Source organism: Sminthopsis crassicaudata, chromosome 3 (assembly GCF_048593235.1).
Source record: "Sminthopsis crassicaudata isolate SCR6 chromosome 3, ASM4859323v1, whole genome shotgun sequence".
Lineage (NCBI taxonomy): Eukaryota > Metazoa > Chordata > Mammalia > Dasyuromorphia > Dasyuridae > Sminthopsis > Sminthopsis crassicaudata.
Genome location: NC_133619.1, coordinates 331,814,602 through 331,832,556, shown reverse-complemented (window position 1 = coordinate 331,832,556; position 17,955 = coordinate 331,814,602). Strand labels below are relative to the sequence as shown.

At 33.0% G+C, this 17,955-nt stretch overlaps 1 protein-coding gene across 3 annotated transcripts in view; it reads right to left on the bottom strand.

The window, feature by feature from the left end:
- Positions 1-1,464: 1,464 nt before the first annotated feature.
- SEC22A (SEC22 homolog A, vesicle trafficking protein) overlaps positions 1,465-17,955 on the bottom strand; it is a 73,272-nt gene continuing 56,781 nt past the window's right edge. For 2 of the 3 annotated variants that reach the window (XR_012488086.1, XM_074301407.1), the window contains one exon: positions 1,465-10,748. Coding sequence is in view for 2 of the 3 variants with exons in the window: in XM_074301407.1 (XP_074157508.1) it covers positions 10,548-10,748 (201 nt within the window). In the remaining variant the exon portion in view is untranslated. The remainder of the gene's footprint in view (positions 10,749-17,955) is intronic. The other variant, XM_074301408.1, reaches the window with a different exon arrangement.

Genomic DNA, 17,955 nt, shown 5'->3' with positions numbered 1-17,955 from the left:
AGCTTTCTAAGTCAATATAGCTTGCAATACAGTCAATTTAGCCTGCAGAAGATCATTATATATAATTTGGTGGCCCCTATTTCTATGTGAACTTGACACCATGAAACAAGGCCTTATTCCTCTGTCTCATTTTGTGGCAAACTAATAAGAGGAAAAAGTCACAGAAGCATAATGTTCTAATCTGTCCTAATTTGGTCTTTTTTCCAATAAAAAGGGACTTTTACACATTCCATTTTGGACTCCCCAAACCTTCCCTCTCCATAATGTTTTTATTATCAATAGAACCACAGATTTATATAGCTTTATTTATATATGTGTATATATACATATATAATAAATATATACATTTACATACACACAGACTAACATTCTTATTTCAATTCCTCTGTGTGTATATTTATATATTTGCCTATGAATTTCACCCGCCTTTTGTTTGCTAGATATGACAATTATATTCCCTTACCAAGGAGAGTTTCTAGCTGTTATTTCTAGCCGAGTGAAATCGAGAAGGCCCAAAATGGACAAAGTCCAGAAACCTGTAAAAGAAGCTACATAATGCCAACAATCCAAGTAGAGCAATTCCCAGCAGACAACCATATCCTATAGCTGCCATAAGACTAGGGACCAGTGCCCCTAGCAGAGATACCACACCTATCAGAGAGTAGGTTCAATAAGAACAGCAAAACTACATCAGCAGAAAACACCAGTGGTCCTACAGTATTGAAGGTATCAATTCCCCCCGCCCCACACATGCTCTCTGAGCTCGTTTCCTGGGCATGTGATCCTGATGCATACCTGCTCTCTCCATTGACAGTATATGTATTTGTGGCAGAGTGTGCTAAGATTTTGTTTTGTGTTTTTTTTTGCGGGGGGTATTAGGTGGGATGGAGTGGGTAGGGGAAGTTCTATTATAACCTTTTTCAGATTTCATTAATGACTGTTTTGAATCAATTCTATTCTCTGGCAGGGGTTCATGAACTATGGTCCTGAATGGATATAAACTCATAAAGTACTTTAAACATGGGGTAGCTATTCTAGGGATCCCACATGTAAAAAAAAATAACCCAAGTGTTACATGAAGAATAGACTCATGGAATAAATCTGGATTATCAGCTAGTCTGGCCCTTTTCTTTTACAGAAAAGGAGAAATCCTCTCTGCCTTCAACATAAGTAAAATTTTCCCATTCTGCTCTCTAACCTCCATATCTCTAGCCTTAAATACCCAGAGAACAGTGATTTAGGAGAAAGTCTTAGGATTTGGCTACAATGAATGTAACTTTTAAGGTGAATAAGAGAAAATGGCTTCCAAACATGGCCAACTATCTATCCCACAATGCAAATTGCCTGGACATAGATAACAAGTTGTGTGCATATAAAAAGTGAACTTAACAGGAAAGATTTTCATTCCCAGACTTGTGGAGCTGATATAAAGATTTCAGTTAAAGATCAATTGTACCTAGAATTTGCATAATCAAAACTTTTATTTTAAAAAAGACAAAGAAATGCAGGGTGGATGGAGAGTACAGCTTTTATCTTTTCTGAAAAGAACTGCAAACCCACAGTGAATTATATAAGACTACTTGAGGGATGATACATTAATGGGAGAAATCACAGAAGCTAAAAAATAGACATGGTGACCAAATAGCCTTAACATTTTCAAAATTATAAATATAATTTACAAAAAAATTTCTTAAAAAACTCATGTTATTATTTATTAAAATTATACAATCCTAAAAGCTGTAGACATTTATGCAAGTTCAAGTTTTTCATTTTTGAAAACATAGACCCAATATACCATATCTGGAATGATACCATATCTTATTCTATGAAGCAGACTCCCAAAATACTGAACTTTCATGCCTGTATTTAAGAGAGAGAGAAACACTTGCCATCATTCACAATACAGAAAGTATCACCAGCTATTGGCCTAAAGGCAATTAAAAGGTGAGACGGAGCAAGTGCCTTCATAAGGAAACTGTTAATGTGCTTCAGGAGACATTAGGGCAAAAGAATCAATGAGATCCAAAAAAAAATTTGTTACTTGAGAAACAAAAACATTACCCCTAAAATACATCATATGCTGAGAAAATAGCTATAATTATCTATGATCTGAAGGAAGAGAATTAGATACATTAATTAGATCCATGGTTTTCAAGAGATCTGTGCAACTGTGCAATACCACCCCTTAGAGAAATGATGAACATTCTGTTTTCTCCATCATTAGATGGAGAAGAAGCTAGGTGACAAGAATAGGTTTCAGATATGGAAGGTGTGAGCAAAGCCAGGGAGAGGGCTAACCTAATTACCTGATGTAGTTTTAGCAGTAGGAACCTCAAAGTGCCAACTTCATGTGGTGAGGTGATAACAGCACTTTCTCATTCTTTCAGGCTGGAACAAAGAGATGATATCTTGATGACTGAAGATTGATTATAGATGAAATAAGGTCAAAGACTATAACAAACTTCCTTTTTATTTATTTAAATGCAAACATTTTCCTACCACTTTATATAATTCCTTTCCTTTTGGTTCTTCCCTCTGTTCTATGGAACGATTTTTAAAAGTGAATTTTTGGGAAAGCATTTAAATAGGAAAGAGGATGATTGGGTTTAGGGTATGACATTAAAACTTTTTGTTTAAGGAACTGTGCTAGAAGGTCTTTATGATCAAAAGTATCTGATGTTCTGTTGGTTTTTCACCCTCAACACCAAACTAGAAGGAAGACACCACTCATGACTACAACCGAGATTCATTTAGGTTAAATGTGAAAAAACCCCAAGAAATTTCTTTTTTAACTACTCTTTGATACTTATAAATTGCCAATCTAAATTTTTTTTTTACATAAAACAGTCAATTTACCTTTAAAAATTAATATCATACATAAAACTATTTTATGACATTATTCTTCTGTTCTAAATTATAGCAATTTAAGGTAGAAAAAATATTTCTGGGAAGAAAGGTTTGGTCTGAGAAGACTAAGGACAATGGCAGCCAAGAGGATATGCAAGGGGAAAGGAGGAAAGGGTGCGGAGAAATGCTTAAAGGGATAAGATAGACAGTGAAAGAAGAAAGGAAAAAGGACTAAGGGGAAAAAATAAGTCATCATCTTCTAATCACTCAACTGGGGTTCTACATGCCACATCTCATCCTAGAAAAAGTCCTTTACAGCATCAGCTTTTCTTTTCTGTTCCTGAGACCACTCCTTAACAGCACACTATCAGATAGTCCTATTAAGTCTCAAGATAGAGAGATAACTCTTTATTGAAGAGTCCCTTGCATTTGGCCTACTCCTATTATACTGCATCTGACCAGTCCTATTAGTGCACTCATTGATGCAGTGAAGTAGCACAGTGAATAAAGAACTGAGATTGGAATCAGAAATCAGGAGGATTCATCTTCCTGAGTTCAAATTTGGCCTCAGATACTTATTATCAGTGAGCATTGTCATTTAATCCTTTTTTTCCCTCAATTTCCTCACTTGTAAAAATGAGCTGGAAAAGGAAATGGCAAACTACTCCAGTATCTTTGCCCTAAATGGAACCACACAAGGTTGGACATGACTGAAAAATGACTCAATAACAATTAATTCAGACTATACAACAACAGCTTTAAAAAAAAAATTAGTAAGCACTGATGGCTTTCCCTTTACCCATTCTGAATTCAAGACTTTTGCTCCTGAGAACACATATAAAGACTTTTAAAGTCAACTTTGTGATTTTGCATCTACATGAATAAGAGGGTTTTAGTGGGCAAGGTTTAGGAGAAGGGGAGAATGTGTGACATAATTTAGGGATACCTGATTTTGCTTGAATGTTATTACCCTAAAGGCAAGCCTTTCTCCCCCTCCCTTTCCATTCTTCCCTCCTCCTGTCAATCAGAGCCTTCCTTATGGAAAATAAGAGGTTAGATGATCTTCAAAATCTCTTTTAACTTTCTAGTCCGACTCTTAGCCCCAGAGATTGTCTACTCCTGTCCTAGAAAATCTTACTACTTACAATTCTAAGTGCCAGTGTTACAGCCAGTACCAGTTCTACCTTTCAATAGAATACAGAATTGCATTACACCATTGCAGAATGGTGACATCCTGAAAATTATGCATTGTTTAGGATGCCAGATGTGAAGAATACTTTATGACATAAAAGAGGCATTGGTGGTTGATAAAAACACTAGAACAATTATTAGGAAGCCTGGGTTTGAGTTCAAGTTGTAATAAAAATAAGAGTAATAACTGCAAGCATTCCCATAGTGCTTTATACAGCTTAAGAAAGTACAAAATACTTTACAAGTATTATTTTAATTGCCTCTCTCAATAACCTGAGAAGGTAGGTCCTCTTTTTAACCCCATTTTACAGATGAGGAAACTGATGAGAGGTTGGTTTAGGAACACACGAGGTGGAATTTGAACTCTGATCCCCTTAACTTCAGAGCCAAAGCCCTGTCCACTGTACCACTCAGCTGTCGTATGAGGTACTAGGCAAATAAATCACTTGACCTTTCTAGGCCTCAGTTTCCTCATCCACAAAATAAAGAACTTTGATTTCAAGATCTCTAAGAATCTTTAAAGTTCTAATGATGTATAAATACATACTATATATTCTGAATATAGGCTCTCATAAAACCTGGGCAATGGCTTGTATAATCAATATTGGTCTTTACTTCATTATTTTAATCAATATTTTCAAAAATCTTACCCTAAGTGACATACTGTGCTAAGTTCTGGGGGAGAACAAAGTTATCAAAGCTATCTAAATAGTAAGGATATGAAATGTATTCAGGAGTGGACTAAATATCAAATAGTGTAACTGCCATGTTAAACTATGAGGTCCCATGTCTTCTCAAATGAATGTTTCCCAGGAGCAGAATGGTAAAGACTGGGAGTTTCAAATCCCTTCCTTTCTATTCTTCCTTAAAGACCTCTATACATCCTGATGGCAGGATATTTAATTGAATGAGATTTTAAAGAGGATACTATGAATACATGAGGATATTCTTCAAATAACAGGTACATAAAACCCCAAGAAGAAAGCAAATGACAAAATTTTTTAAAACTGATTTCTATTTTGAATGCTAGGAGACCTAATGTATTTGATAAAGCTAACTCCTTAACTGATTGTTTGTATGAATTTGAATTTCCAAACATTGACTCTGCTTAAAGCAGATAGCTATTATCATAGAAAAGCTCAGTTTGGGCTATCATCTAAACCTAAAAAAAGTAATAAAACATTTCCAAAATATGACATACTGCTCATTTGACTCAAGTTGAGTTTTAACTTCATATCCTGGATCACTAAGTGAATAAATATACGGTTATATTATTCATATAAATAATTTCAAAGTTAGACTACGAATTATCTACCCCAGATTACCATCTAGCCTCAATTAATACTGCTTTAGGTTAAACCATTAACACTTTATATTATGCTTGCTTGTACATACCTTAGGAGATAGTTTGAGAGTTCTTTATACATTTGTTCTCATGTCTATAGCCTGAAGCTTTTGAGGGTGGGGATGGTAAGAGAATTTCATCATTAGGGAACTTGGAAGTATTGAAAATCCCTCCAACATCTGAAACTCATGTAGAACTTAAAATGCTTAGCCTGAGTTACTGAGAAATTAAATGGTTTGGTTACTGTTATAGACTGAATATGTATCAGAGACAAGATTTGAATTTAGGCCTGACTCTAAAGCTTTCCAAGGTCCACCATTTCTCTGCCACTCATAGCTTAAAGTTCATATAGATAAAAATTGCCATTTTTTTGTCCATGTCTGCTAGATTTGCTTTTTATGTGAATATTATACCCAGCCTCTACATTTATAGTGCTAATAAAATTAACAGACTTTCAGTATTGAGATTTCATATGTCATCTACCTGAAGCATGAATGTGAAAACATGAATCCTTATAGAAAATAGTATTCCTAATAGGTGGCTATTCCATCTCTGCTTAAAGACTTCCAGTGAAATGGAAATTAACTTGTATAATGTTCACTGCAACATAATAACGGTTGTATTTTCTTCTACATGCTTATTCAGTAAGAAATTTTCCTTTGGGGAGCTAAAGAGGCTCTAAATATATGGAACAATGCCTTGATTCATTTTCTGAGAGATTTTTATAAATGTGGTGAGGACGTGAAAATAAGAGGTTAGATAGGGCAAAGGAAAAATGATTGAAATGCAGATATAATTAATGACTGTATTGGAAGGGGAAGCCTTGTTAGAGGAGTCCCATTATAGAACATAACATTCTCCAAATATTTTTGCTACCAAACTAACTCAAAAAACTACTAATAATGCTATAGCTGTTAAGGAGTTCAGGAAGTCCAATAATAATTTGCTCTTTCCTTTCTTGACACTCCACCAGTAAGGACCATTTATGACATTCCAGAGCCACCAGTTTCTAATTCTATTCAGTTAACAAGTGAAACAAAGTAACGAGACAATGAATCATTTTACTTTTAGCCCTATTATATCACAAGTCTACTCATATTTTCACCTGCTAAAAATAGAACATGGAAAAAACCAAAACGTAATAAACCCCGAAGTAGCAGACTAAAATCTTAAAATTGCTGGAGAAGGCTTCAGAGTTCATCTAGTCAAATCCCTACCAAGCAACAATCCCCTCCACAATAACTCTAACAAGTGCCATTTAGCTGCTTTTTTTCACAGATTTTTAACCTACCTAATAGGGCTTCTCATGATATGCTATTATACAGCTCTGATTGTTGAATCAATTGCCTTATATCAAGGTGAAATCAACCTTCCTGTCTAATCTATCCTAGATTTCTGGCCCTAGGTTCTCCTTTCTGGAGCAACACAAAAGCTTAACCCATTTCACAGGGCAATTTTTTAAGACAGACATTTTCCCTTAACCATTCTCTTCTTCAAATTAAATGTACTCAGTTCCTCACATAGCATGACTTCTCTTTAGAATTTCAATACTCTACAAAAGTTATAATCTCCCGATCAATTCACCATTCCAGAAAACTAATAGAGGAAAAAACCATCTTTAACTTTATAAAATTACATTACAAGAGCTAAATTCTCGACTGGTACTCATTCACAAAACTTTTATGATTAGGAGATTTATTTCAACTTTTTGGCCAGCATGCTAAAATAAATTTAAATTTCACTTTTGCTATGGTGGTGATGTGCTTACTGTACTTGGAAACAAGAAGATAACTTTACTTTTTTTTCACAGTCTTTAAGAAAATGTAATCAACAAAATCAAAAATAACAAAGTCAGAGAATTTTCTCAAAAGACTGTCTCTAGAATGGGACTATATGTTACCTTGTTTTGTGTAGGGTGGAGACAATTTCTATGATAATTTCATTCCTCATTCACAGATCACAAAATTCTATTTCTAGGTCAAAAGAACCAAGTTTTAAACAGCCAAAAAGAACAAGTAAAAGACATTTTGGTTGTATGTAAATTCAGTAATTCCTTCAACCCAGGACAGGTCATCAGAGATATTATTGATGCATAAGGAACACAGGATTGCTAAAAAATTGCTTCCCTAGACCATTTTTGGCATGAAGTACCTAATAATAGGAAAGTGCGCCTTGTGGCCTGTAATTAAGGGATAAAATAAAAAGTATTCTGGCCTCTGTGCAGCCTTGACAAGTTAGGAGACTTAATGGAGTTTCAGAGGCAGCATAAAAGATGTGGGGCTCTGTATCTGATGCACCTTTCTAGAAGAGTTATATTTAACTGAGGTAAGGCCTTCAACTCTGGAGTTAATTGAAGATAACATTTCACATATTTTAAAACTGTGATAAATACTCCTATTTTGCATCAATCTGAAGATGGCACATTTTGTTACATAGCAAAAATTCAAAACTGAAGAAAAATTTTCTGGGTCTCAAGACAACAGTATTTACAGAAAGTTAGATCTTCATTTTCTGATATATTTGTTTCTAGTCCATTCTCCTGACTAAGGAGCTTGCTTACATACATGTTAAACCCAGAAATGAAAACTCTTGTGTGCTGACATACCACAGCAAACAAGAAACAGCTCTATCAAGCAAATAAATTATATTATTAGCAGGCATTTATGAAAAATAAAGAGTTATTAGTTGTGCCATGGCAGCACAAATTATCTAGAACAATAAAAATACCCTCAAAATAGCCTAGATTAGTGGAAAATATATCAATACTTGGTTGAATTAAGTGAATTGGATTCATTGCTAAACAATCTAAACACTCTAGTTATTACCAAGATATGATGTATTCTGTGACTACAATACTCATGATTCCCATTGTAGCAGAAAGAGCCCTGGAAAGCCACGAGACAGGAACACTAATACTGGCTTAGTTATGAGAACTTTTCAGTAAGTCACACAAGTTTTTTGCACCTCAGTTTCTTCTTCTAAACAATTGGACAAACAATGACTATCTTCCATATCAGACATAGTGTGAAGATGTTGTAATAGAAATTGTTCTTAAAAGCAAAAAGTAGCATTAAAAAACTAAAGGATAATTATTACAAATATTTAAGATAAGTTCTCAAGAGTCTAGGATTTCTTTGAATCCTTGGTAAAAATCTATTTTCCCCAAAGAGTCACAGAATCCTGGACAACAGACCATCTCCAATTTGGTCGAACTAAGAATGTTGGATGTAAACAGAGTGATGTGGATATTGATGGATGAAAGAGGGAATAAAATCTTTCTGACAAATAAAATTTAAAAAAATCTTTCTGTTTCAATTCTTGTAGAAAATCTTTACAAAATCTTATTAGTTCATACATTTCTTTCTAAGTAAGTACAGCACAGGAAATATCACCATTGTGTTTCTTTGATGATTTATGATCTTGTATCTCAGGGTCATGATTCTCAATGTCATTTCGTCTTGCACAATCTTGTAGTTATAAAAGAAGGGGTTGAATGTGTACTGACCCTAGTATATATTCTGTATTGCTTTTTCAAATAAATCCCTGATAACACCTTTTCTTGGCATTTGCTTCTTTCACTTAGAAGCTGACTGCAGCAAAAAGTTCTGTTGAGGCAGGTAGATGGAGCAATGGATAGAGCATCATCTCTGGAGTCAGGAGGAACAGAGTTCACTTAACAAGTCACTTAACCTCAACTGCCTCTACATGTCCCCATTCCCCCTGAAAAACTCTAGCTAATTAAGGTTTATACTGTAATGTATATTATAAGTATATAATAAAAATTCCTGGTTGATAACTTATAAAAGTTTGTTAATGCCTATAAAAACATACCAACCATATGCAGAAGGGCATGGAAATTAAAACCACCCAATGATAAATTTCCCTAAGGGTCTTGATCTTTCCTCAGCCTCTTTTTGACATTTCATTTTACTTGCAAATGTATCTTTTGACCAGCAACATAAAGTCCATGGTTTTTCAACACACAAAATTCCATGAAATTGTATAATGTTAGAAATGAAAGAAATCTGGGAAATTCTCTCCTCCAACCTCCCCATTATTTTACAAATAAATAAACAGGCCTAGAAGAAGCAGTAACTTGCCAAAAATCAGTTAACAGAGCCAGAATTTGAGGTTCAGTCTTCTGACTTCCACTCCAGCGACCTCCTGTTGTCTCTGGCTGCTACCTTCACATTTTCTGCTTGAAAACATTAGTTTCATTCTTTGAAAGTGAGACATTCATGAATACGGCTGCCAAAAGCAAGCCTGATATCTCATGGATTTTTACAACTGTAGGCAGCTTTTGTTTATGCCTAGATTAACAATACAAAATTTCAGAACATTTGGACATCTTTTACAATTTCATCAGGAGGGCTACAAAGGACTTAAGACAGTAGCAGTTAATGGTAATTACAATTCTAGAGAAATGGATGAACTTTTTGCCTTAACATAAATTCTAATAAAACTTGGTAATAATGGTAATTTCCAAAATTACAGACAAGTAGCTTATAAACATCACTATTTCCTCAAATATTTCTAAAGCTCTCACCTAAATGAGATTGCCAGAATTATCTTCAGAATTATTGGTTTTTAGGATTAAAGATTCAAGTGAGAACTTTAAAAGAACCAATAAAAAAATCAGTTTTAGACACACAATGCACATTCCTATGAGTGTATAATCCCACATTCTGACATTTAGTAACTACTTTTTCATTTCAAATATAAATTTGCCAGTATGCCATAGCATCTTTTTATTTAATCTTCACTACTGCCTCACAAAGGCAAAGACCAACATTGACACTGGTTCATATTTGTTTTGGAAAACTAGTCCTATGTTCACGGTTTCACTGAGTTTTTCAGAAAGGTTTATGTGCTGCTTGCTATCTTCCAAATTTACTATGTCCATCCACATGCTCAGCAGAGCAAAAAGGGGGCCTGCCTTCTTCATGATGATGATCCCTCAGCCAGCAATGTTTTCAAAGGCTTTTTTGGAAGACTTCCATGGCAAGTGTATTCAGAGGCAGGTAACGTTTTTAAACACCAAAAAGATGGAAAAAAGAAGGAAAATGACGCTCTTCATGTCTGGTAGAAATCTTCCCCAATAACAAGCAGGAGGCTCTCTTGATTCTCTAGGCAGCTGTTACAGGCAAATGTAGTCAGGCTTGTTTTAGACGTTATAATCAGGGGACTTGCCCTGAGGTTGCCTCAGCCAAATTTGTAGTGTCACAAACACTCCCACAGTCACATGAAAGAAAAGCTGCCAGAGGTTGCGGAGTTCATATAGATACATGTTGCATAGACAAATTAAGCCAAAAGTCAAGAAAGATTTTACATTCCTCCAACCAGTGAAGTAGATGAGCAAATAACACTGTCCAAAAACAAAAATCAAAGACAATTATTATTGGTCAGGAAGAGATCTTTCAGCAACTAAAATGTAATAAGCCAACACACAATAATAGTCATAACAGCTACTTACATAGTACTTTACAAAGTACTTTACAAATAGTTTTCATTTTATTCTCACAATAACCCTATGAAACAGGTGCTATAATTATCTCCATTTTGCAGATGAAGAAACTGAGGCTAAGAGTTAAATAATTGTTCCAGAGTCACACAAATAGTAAATGTTTGAGGTAGGATTTGAACTCAAGAGTTTCTGACTCCAAGTCTAACACTCTATCTCCTAAGTCATCTAGCTGCCTTGGGAATAAATAAGATATGTGATTCAGTAGTGAATCAATCTAAGAGTTCTAAATCACTGTCTTAAAAATTCCACAGCTAACAGAAAAAAAATTTTTTTTTACTCTCTTCACTTTTTCCTTGAATGTTGGAAAAAATTTAATTGTAAAAAAATGATTACAAAAACAGATACACACAGTTTTCAAAGAATACTTATTTCATAATCAAACAGATGATGGACAAACATTTTAGTATAAAATATAGAAAAAGTATTGTTAATGAAACTGAATTTCTGATCAAATTAGATAACATAATAAAACACACTGCCTGGTACATTTAGGCCCTATATAAATGCTCGTTCCTTCCCCCCTCTAGCCTTTAGTAGGTATTTACTAAATCTTAAGTCTGTCAAATTTTTAAAAGTATATATTAAATTTAACATAAAAACAACAAAACTACTTTGTGCCTGTTCTGAATTTCCTTCTGCTCTCCTCTATATTTAAAATTTGTACCACCTGATGGAATTTAGGAGATACCTTAGTCTCTTAGTGACATAATATGAGACATATTAGTCTTCTCTCCAGTTAATATCTCTTCACTTTTCTAAAAGAAAAAATGCTAAACAAAGTATTTAAGAAGGCCAGTTGGAAAATCTCTACAAAGCAAGCTGAAGAAAATTTTCAGGATGGTAGGCTACCAGGCCTATTCTATCCTGCTGCTATCTCCTTTCTACCCTCAACTAAAACAGTCTAAAAATACATACAGATATATTTCATACATATACACATATACATATATAGGGATATAATTTTGATAAAATGTTGTTGAGGACGAATGTGAACGAAAATAATTGTTATCCTAAAGATCAATTTCCAAGTCCTGATCACTTTCAAGGTTTTACATGGCACAATAAAATCCATGGCCATTCAGAAGAAATGCATTTCTAAGACTCCTCTGTATGTTAGTATACATATATTTGTATAACTTGCAATCGTATAAAAATGACAAGAGAATTTTAAGCAAATCAACCAACTTATAGAAGAAATAAAAAATTCATCAGAAGACAAAAAAGTCACTATATGTTACAAAGCAACACATGAAAGAAGGCAATGCTCCTGTGACAAACAGAAGGCTGGCTTCCAAAAAACTTAAGCAGAAATGAGCATCCTAGAGTGGACTTAAGAGACTAAAATGCTTTGTGAGAAACTAAGAGTGAAACAGTGATAATTCAGAAATATATCATGTTAAACTGGGTCACACGTTATTCTGGTCAAAAGTTACATACAAAAATGACAAAGTAAGAAATTGTAGAGGAACTGTGATTTCCATTGGTGAAGGGTGCAGCCATACTGATAAAATCACTAATATACCAAAATACCAAAGTAAAAGTTGGATCACTTTTGCTAAAAAATTAGAGCTGATTTAAGAAGTAGGGTACCATTAAAATAAATTGAGTATTGCAATTAATTATGCCTTTGAGAACACAATTATTAACCTGTTTAATCTAATATCTTTTCTTCTTATCACACAAACACACACACACACACACACACACACACACAATACATAAGTGTAGGCAACTAGGTGGTACAATGGATAGTGGGCCTGAAATCATGAAGTCTCATCTTCTTAAAGTTCAAAGTTCAGACAATCAATTGTGTGAGCCTGGGCATGTCATTTAAGCCCAAAAAACTTGTGGAAAATTGAGTTAGAGAAGGAAATGGAACCATGTGTGTATAAAAATATATATGTAGGAATGTTATATATACATTATTTAGTCATTGCAGTTGTGTCTATTCATGACACCATTTGGGGTTTTCTTAGCAAAGATACTGGAATGGTTTCCTATTTCCTTCTAATCTTGGCTACACTGGTTTTATTTGTACATAACCCTTCTAATTTAACGTTAATTGAAATTAATATATTTTACATTTCATAATGTTCTCTTATCTCTTTGTTTACTCAGAAATTATTCTATCCAGTTTACATTTTTCATATTATCTACCTTTTATCTGGATTATATATCCATTGTGATCTTGTCTTGGTAAATGATGTAAGATATTGGCCTATGCCCAATTTCTGCCAAACTGTTTTTTGAGCTCTTCTAACAGTTTTTACCAGATAATGAATTCTTATCCCCAAATCTTAAATCTTTGTCAAATGCAAGGTTACCATAGTCCTTTGCTACTATATAATGTGTATCTACTCTGTCCCACTGATTCATCTTTCTATTTTTTAGTTAATACCAGTTTTGATAATCATGGCTTTATAGTATAATGTAAAATCTGGTGGTGCTAAACCTCCTTCCTTTGATTAATTCCTTTGATATTCTTTGACCTTTTATTTTTCCAAATGAATTTTATTTTCTTTTTCTAGCTCAGTAATTTTTTTTTGATAATTAGGATGACACTGAATAATTAATTTGAGTAAAATTTTTATTTTTATTATACTACCTAACCATGATTAATATTTTTAAATTAATGCTTAATAATAATTATTCAAATAACTTTATTTGTATAAGTGGTGCTTTATAGTTGTGTTCATGTAGTCCTTGGGTTTGTTTGAGGAGGTATATCCCCAGATATTTTATACAGTCTATGGTTATTTTAAATGGGCTATCTTTTCTTTCAGGGTTTTGTTGGTGATATATAGAAATGCTGATAATTTATGTGGATTTCTTTTATATTCTGTGACTTTGCCAAAGTGACTGTTTCCACTAACGTTTTAGTTGGATCTTTTAAGATTTTCCAAGTAGATCATCATATCGTCTGCAAAAAGAGTTTTCCTACCTCACTGCCCATTCTGATTTCTTTGGTTTCTTTTTCTTCTCTTATTGCTAGGATTTCCAATAAAATACTGAATAATATTAGTGACAGTGGGCACCCTTATTTCACTCCTGATTTTATTGGGAATAATGCTTGCTTTTAATTTTAGGGATTTACTTCTTACCATTTTAAGGAAAAAATCCTTTATCTCTAACTTTCAAGTATTTTTAATAGAAATAAATATTTTTGTCAAAAGCTTTTTTGCATCTATTAAGATAATCATATGACTTTTGTTACTTTTTTAATTAATAAATTCAGTTATGTTAATAATTTTCTTTATGTTGAACCATCCCTGCATTCCTGGTATAAATCACAATGTATAATTTTTGTAATATATTGTTGTAGTCTTCTAGCTAGTATTTTATTTAAGATTTTTGCATTCATAATCACTGATGAATTTGGTCTATAATTTTCTTTCTGTTTTTGCTCTTACCAGTTTAGATATCAGTGCCATATTTGTTTTATAAAAGAAGTTTGGTCGAGCTTCTTCTTTGTTATTCAAAATAATTTATTTAATACTGGAATTCGGTGATTTTTTAAATGTTTAGTTTGTAAATCCACCTGGTCTTGACACTTTTTTCTTAGGAAACTCATTTACGGCTTGTTCAATTTTTTTAAAAATAGGTTTATTTAGATATTCTATTTCCTTTTCTATTAATCTTGTAAATGTTTTTCTATTTAACTTGTTAAATTTACTGGCAAATAATTGGATAAAATAACTCCTTATAATTACTTTGATTTCATCTTAGTGGCATTGTCCCTCTTCATTTCTAATACTTGTGATTTGGTTTTCTTTTAAAAAATCATTAACTAATGATTTATCTATTTTATCATTTTTTCATAAACCTAACTCATTTTAATTATTAATTCAACCCTTTTCTTACACTCAATTTTATCAATCTTATCTTTAATTTTTAAGATGTCCAATTTAAAATTGATTCAAATTTATAAGAATATAAGCCATTCTCCAAGTGATAAATGATCAAAGGATATGAATACTTTTCAGATGATGAAATTAAAACTATTACTAGTCACATGAAAAAAATGCTTTAAATCACTTTTGATCAGAGAAATACAAATTAAGACTATTCTGAGGTACTATTTATGTACTATTTATACACCTCTCAAATTGGCTAAGATGACAGGAAAAGATAATGACAAAGGTTGAAGAGGATGTGGGAAAACTGGGACACATACATTGTTGGTGGAGTTGTGAAATGATCCAACCATTCTGAAAAGCAATCTGGAACTATGCCCAAAGGCTATCAAAATGTGCATACTCTTTAATCCAGCAGTGTTTCTACTGAGCCTGTATCCCAAAGAGCTCTTACAAGGGTCATGAAAGGACCTACATGTGCAAAAATGTTTGTGGCAGCCCTTTTTATAGTGGCAATAAAATGGAAATTGAGTGGATGAGCCCATCAATTGGAGAATGACTGAATAAATTATGGTATATGAATGTTATAGAATATAACATTCTATAATAAATGATCAGCAGGAATGATTTTAGAGATGCTTGTAGAGACTTAGATGAACTGATGTTAAATGAAGTGAGTAGAACCAAGAGAACATTGTATATAGCAATAGCAAGATTATATGATGATCAAATGTGATGAACTTGGCTCTTTTCAATAACAAGGTGATTCAGGCCAATTCCAACAGGCTTGTGATGGAGAGAGCCATCTGCATCCAGAGAGAGAATTATGGGGACTGAATATGTATCACAACATAGCATTTTCACCTTTTTGTTGTTTTTGCTTGCTTTTTGTTTTCTTTCTCATTTTTTTCCTTTTTGATCTGATTTTTCTTGTGCAGCATGATAATTATAGAAATATATATAGAAGAGTTGAACATGTTTAAAATATATTTAATTACTTCCTATCTTAGGGAAGAGATAAAGAGAAGGGAGGGAAAAAATTTGGACACAAAGTTTTGCAAGGATAAATACTAAAAACTGCATATATTTTGAAAATAAAAAGCTATTTAAAAGATGTCCAATTTATTGTTTAATTGGGGATTTTTAATTTGTTCTTTTTCTATTTTTAAAAATTTCATAACCAAATCATTGATATACTCTTTATTTTGTTGACATACGCATTAAGAGATAAGAGATATAAATTTTTTTCTGATTACTGCTTTTTCTGAATCCATGGGTTCTAATGTGTTCTCATTACTGTCATTCTCTTTAAAGAAATTATTTCATTAATTTGTTCTTTAACCCACTCATTTAAGATTAGGCTATTTAATCTTCCTTCCACTAGTTTTTAATAAGTTTTTCCATTTTTTCACTTACTAGCATTTTATTTTTTCCCAATTACATATGATAGTTAATTCATTTTTGGAAAATTTTGAGTGCCAAATTTTTTCTTTCTCTCCAAGACAGCAAGCAATCTGATATAGGTTATGCACATTACAATCATGTTAAATATATTTTCACATTAATTATGTTATGAAAAAAATCAGAAAAAGGAAAAACTACAAGAAAAAAAAAGTGAAAATATATACTTAGATCCACATTCAGTCTCCATCCAGTTGTCTTTCTGGATGTAGATGGCATTTTCTATGGCAAGTCTACTGGAATTGTCTTGGATCACTGTACTGCTGAGAAAAGCTGTCTATCCCAACTGATCATCACACATTGTTACTGTGCATAATGTTCTCCTAATTCTCCTCATTTCACTCAGCATCAGTTCATGTAAGGCTTTCCAGGTTTTTCTGAATTCTGCCTGGTTATCATTTCTGATAGAAAAATAGTATTTTATTATTCATATATCACAGCTTCTTCAGCCATTCCTCAATTGATAGGCATTCCCTCAATTTCCATTGAATATAATTTTTAATATTGTGATCTGAAAAAGACACATTTAATATTTCTGCTTTTCTGCATTTAACTGTAATGGGGTTTTTTTTGTCCCTGTAGTCAATTTTTTTTCCCCTGAGGCAATGGGGTTAAGTGACTTGCTCAGGATCATACAGTTAAGAAGTGTTAAGTGTTTGAGGCCAGATTTGAACTCAGGTATTCCTGACTCAGGGCTGGTACTCTATTCACTGAGCTACCTAGCTGCCCCATATAGTCAATTTTTGTAAAAGTACCTATACCACTAAGAAAAAGGTGTATTCCTTTTTATTCTCAATTATTTTCAGATATCATATCTAGCTTATAATTCTATTCACTTCTACCAAAAAAAACTTTTTTTATTTAATTCTGAGAGGGAAAGGTTTAGATCTCCCATTATTATAGTATTACTATCTATTTCCATCTCTAATTCATTTTATTATTCTTTAAAAAATTTAGATCCTATAGTATTTCATGCATATGTTTAGTACTATACTACTTCATTTTATATGGTACCTTTTATCAATGCAATATCCCTGTTTATCTCTTAATTAAAACAATTTTAGGTTTAACCTTGGTTTGGTTTTCTGTTTTCTGCTTTTTGGGGTTTGTTTGTTTGTTTTACATCTTATCTGAAGCATAAATTGTACTTCATTTTAACTCTGTAAGTCTCATTTTTTTTTTCCTATCATATCTTGATAATTTTTAACATTCATTTAAAATTTTTTTTGAGTTCCAAATTTCCTCTCTTCTTCCCTTATTATTCCCCTCTCTTATGCAATAAGTCATTTCATATAGGTTACACATTGTCATGCAAAACATTAACTTATTAGTCATGTTGCAAAAGACATAGACCCATGAGGGAAGAAACATACAAAAAGAAAGACAAAGAAAGTGAAAAATAGTACGCTTCAATCTGCATTTACACTTCATCAGTTCTTTCTCTGTAAGTAGATGGCATTTTTCATCATGAATCCTTTGGAATTGTCTTGGATTCACTACAACTTTTGACAATATTGACCTCCTCCTAAAAACTCTTTGCTCCTTCAGTTTTCATGACACTGCTCTGTCCCAATTTTCTTCCTTCCTTTCTGACTATGTTTTCTGAATCTACTTTTCTGAATCATCATCCACATCCTGACTTCTTATCCTAGGTTTGTGTCAAACACTATTTGGAATCTCTTATTTCTTTGCACTCTGTCTTGGAAATCTTTCCATTGGTTCAGTTATTACAT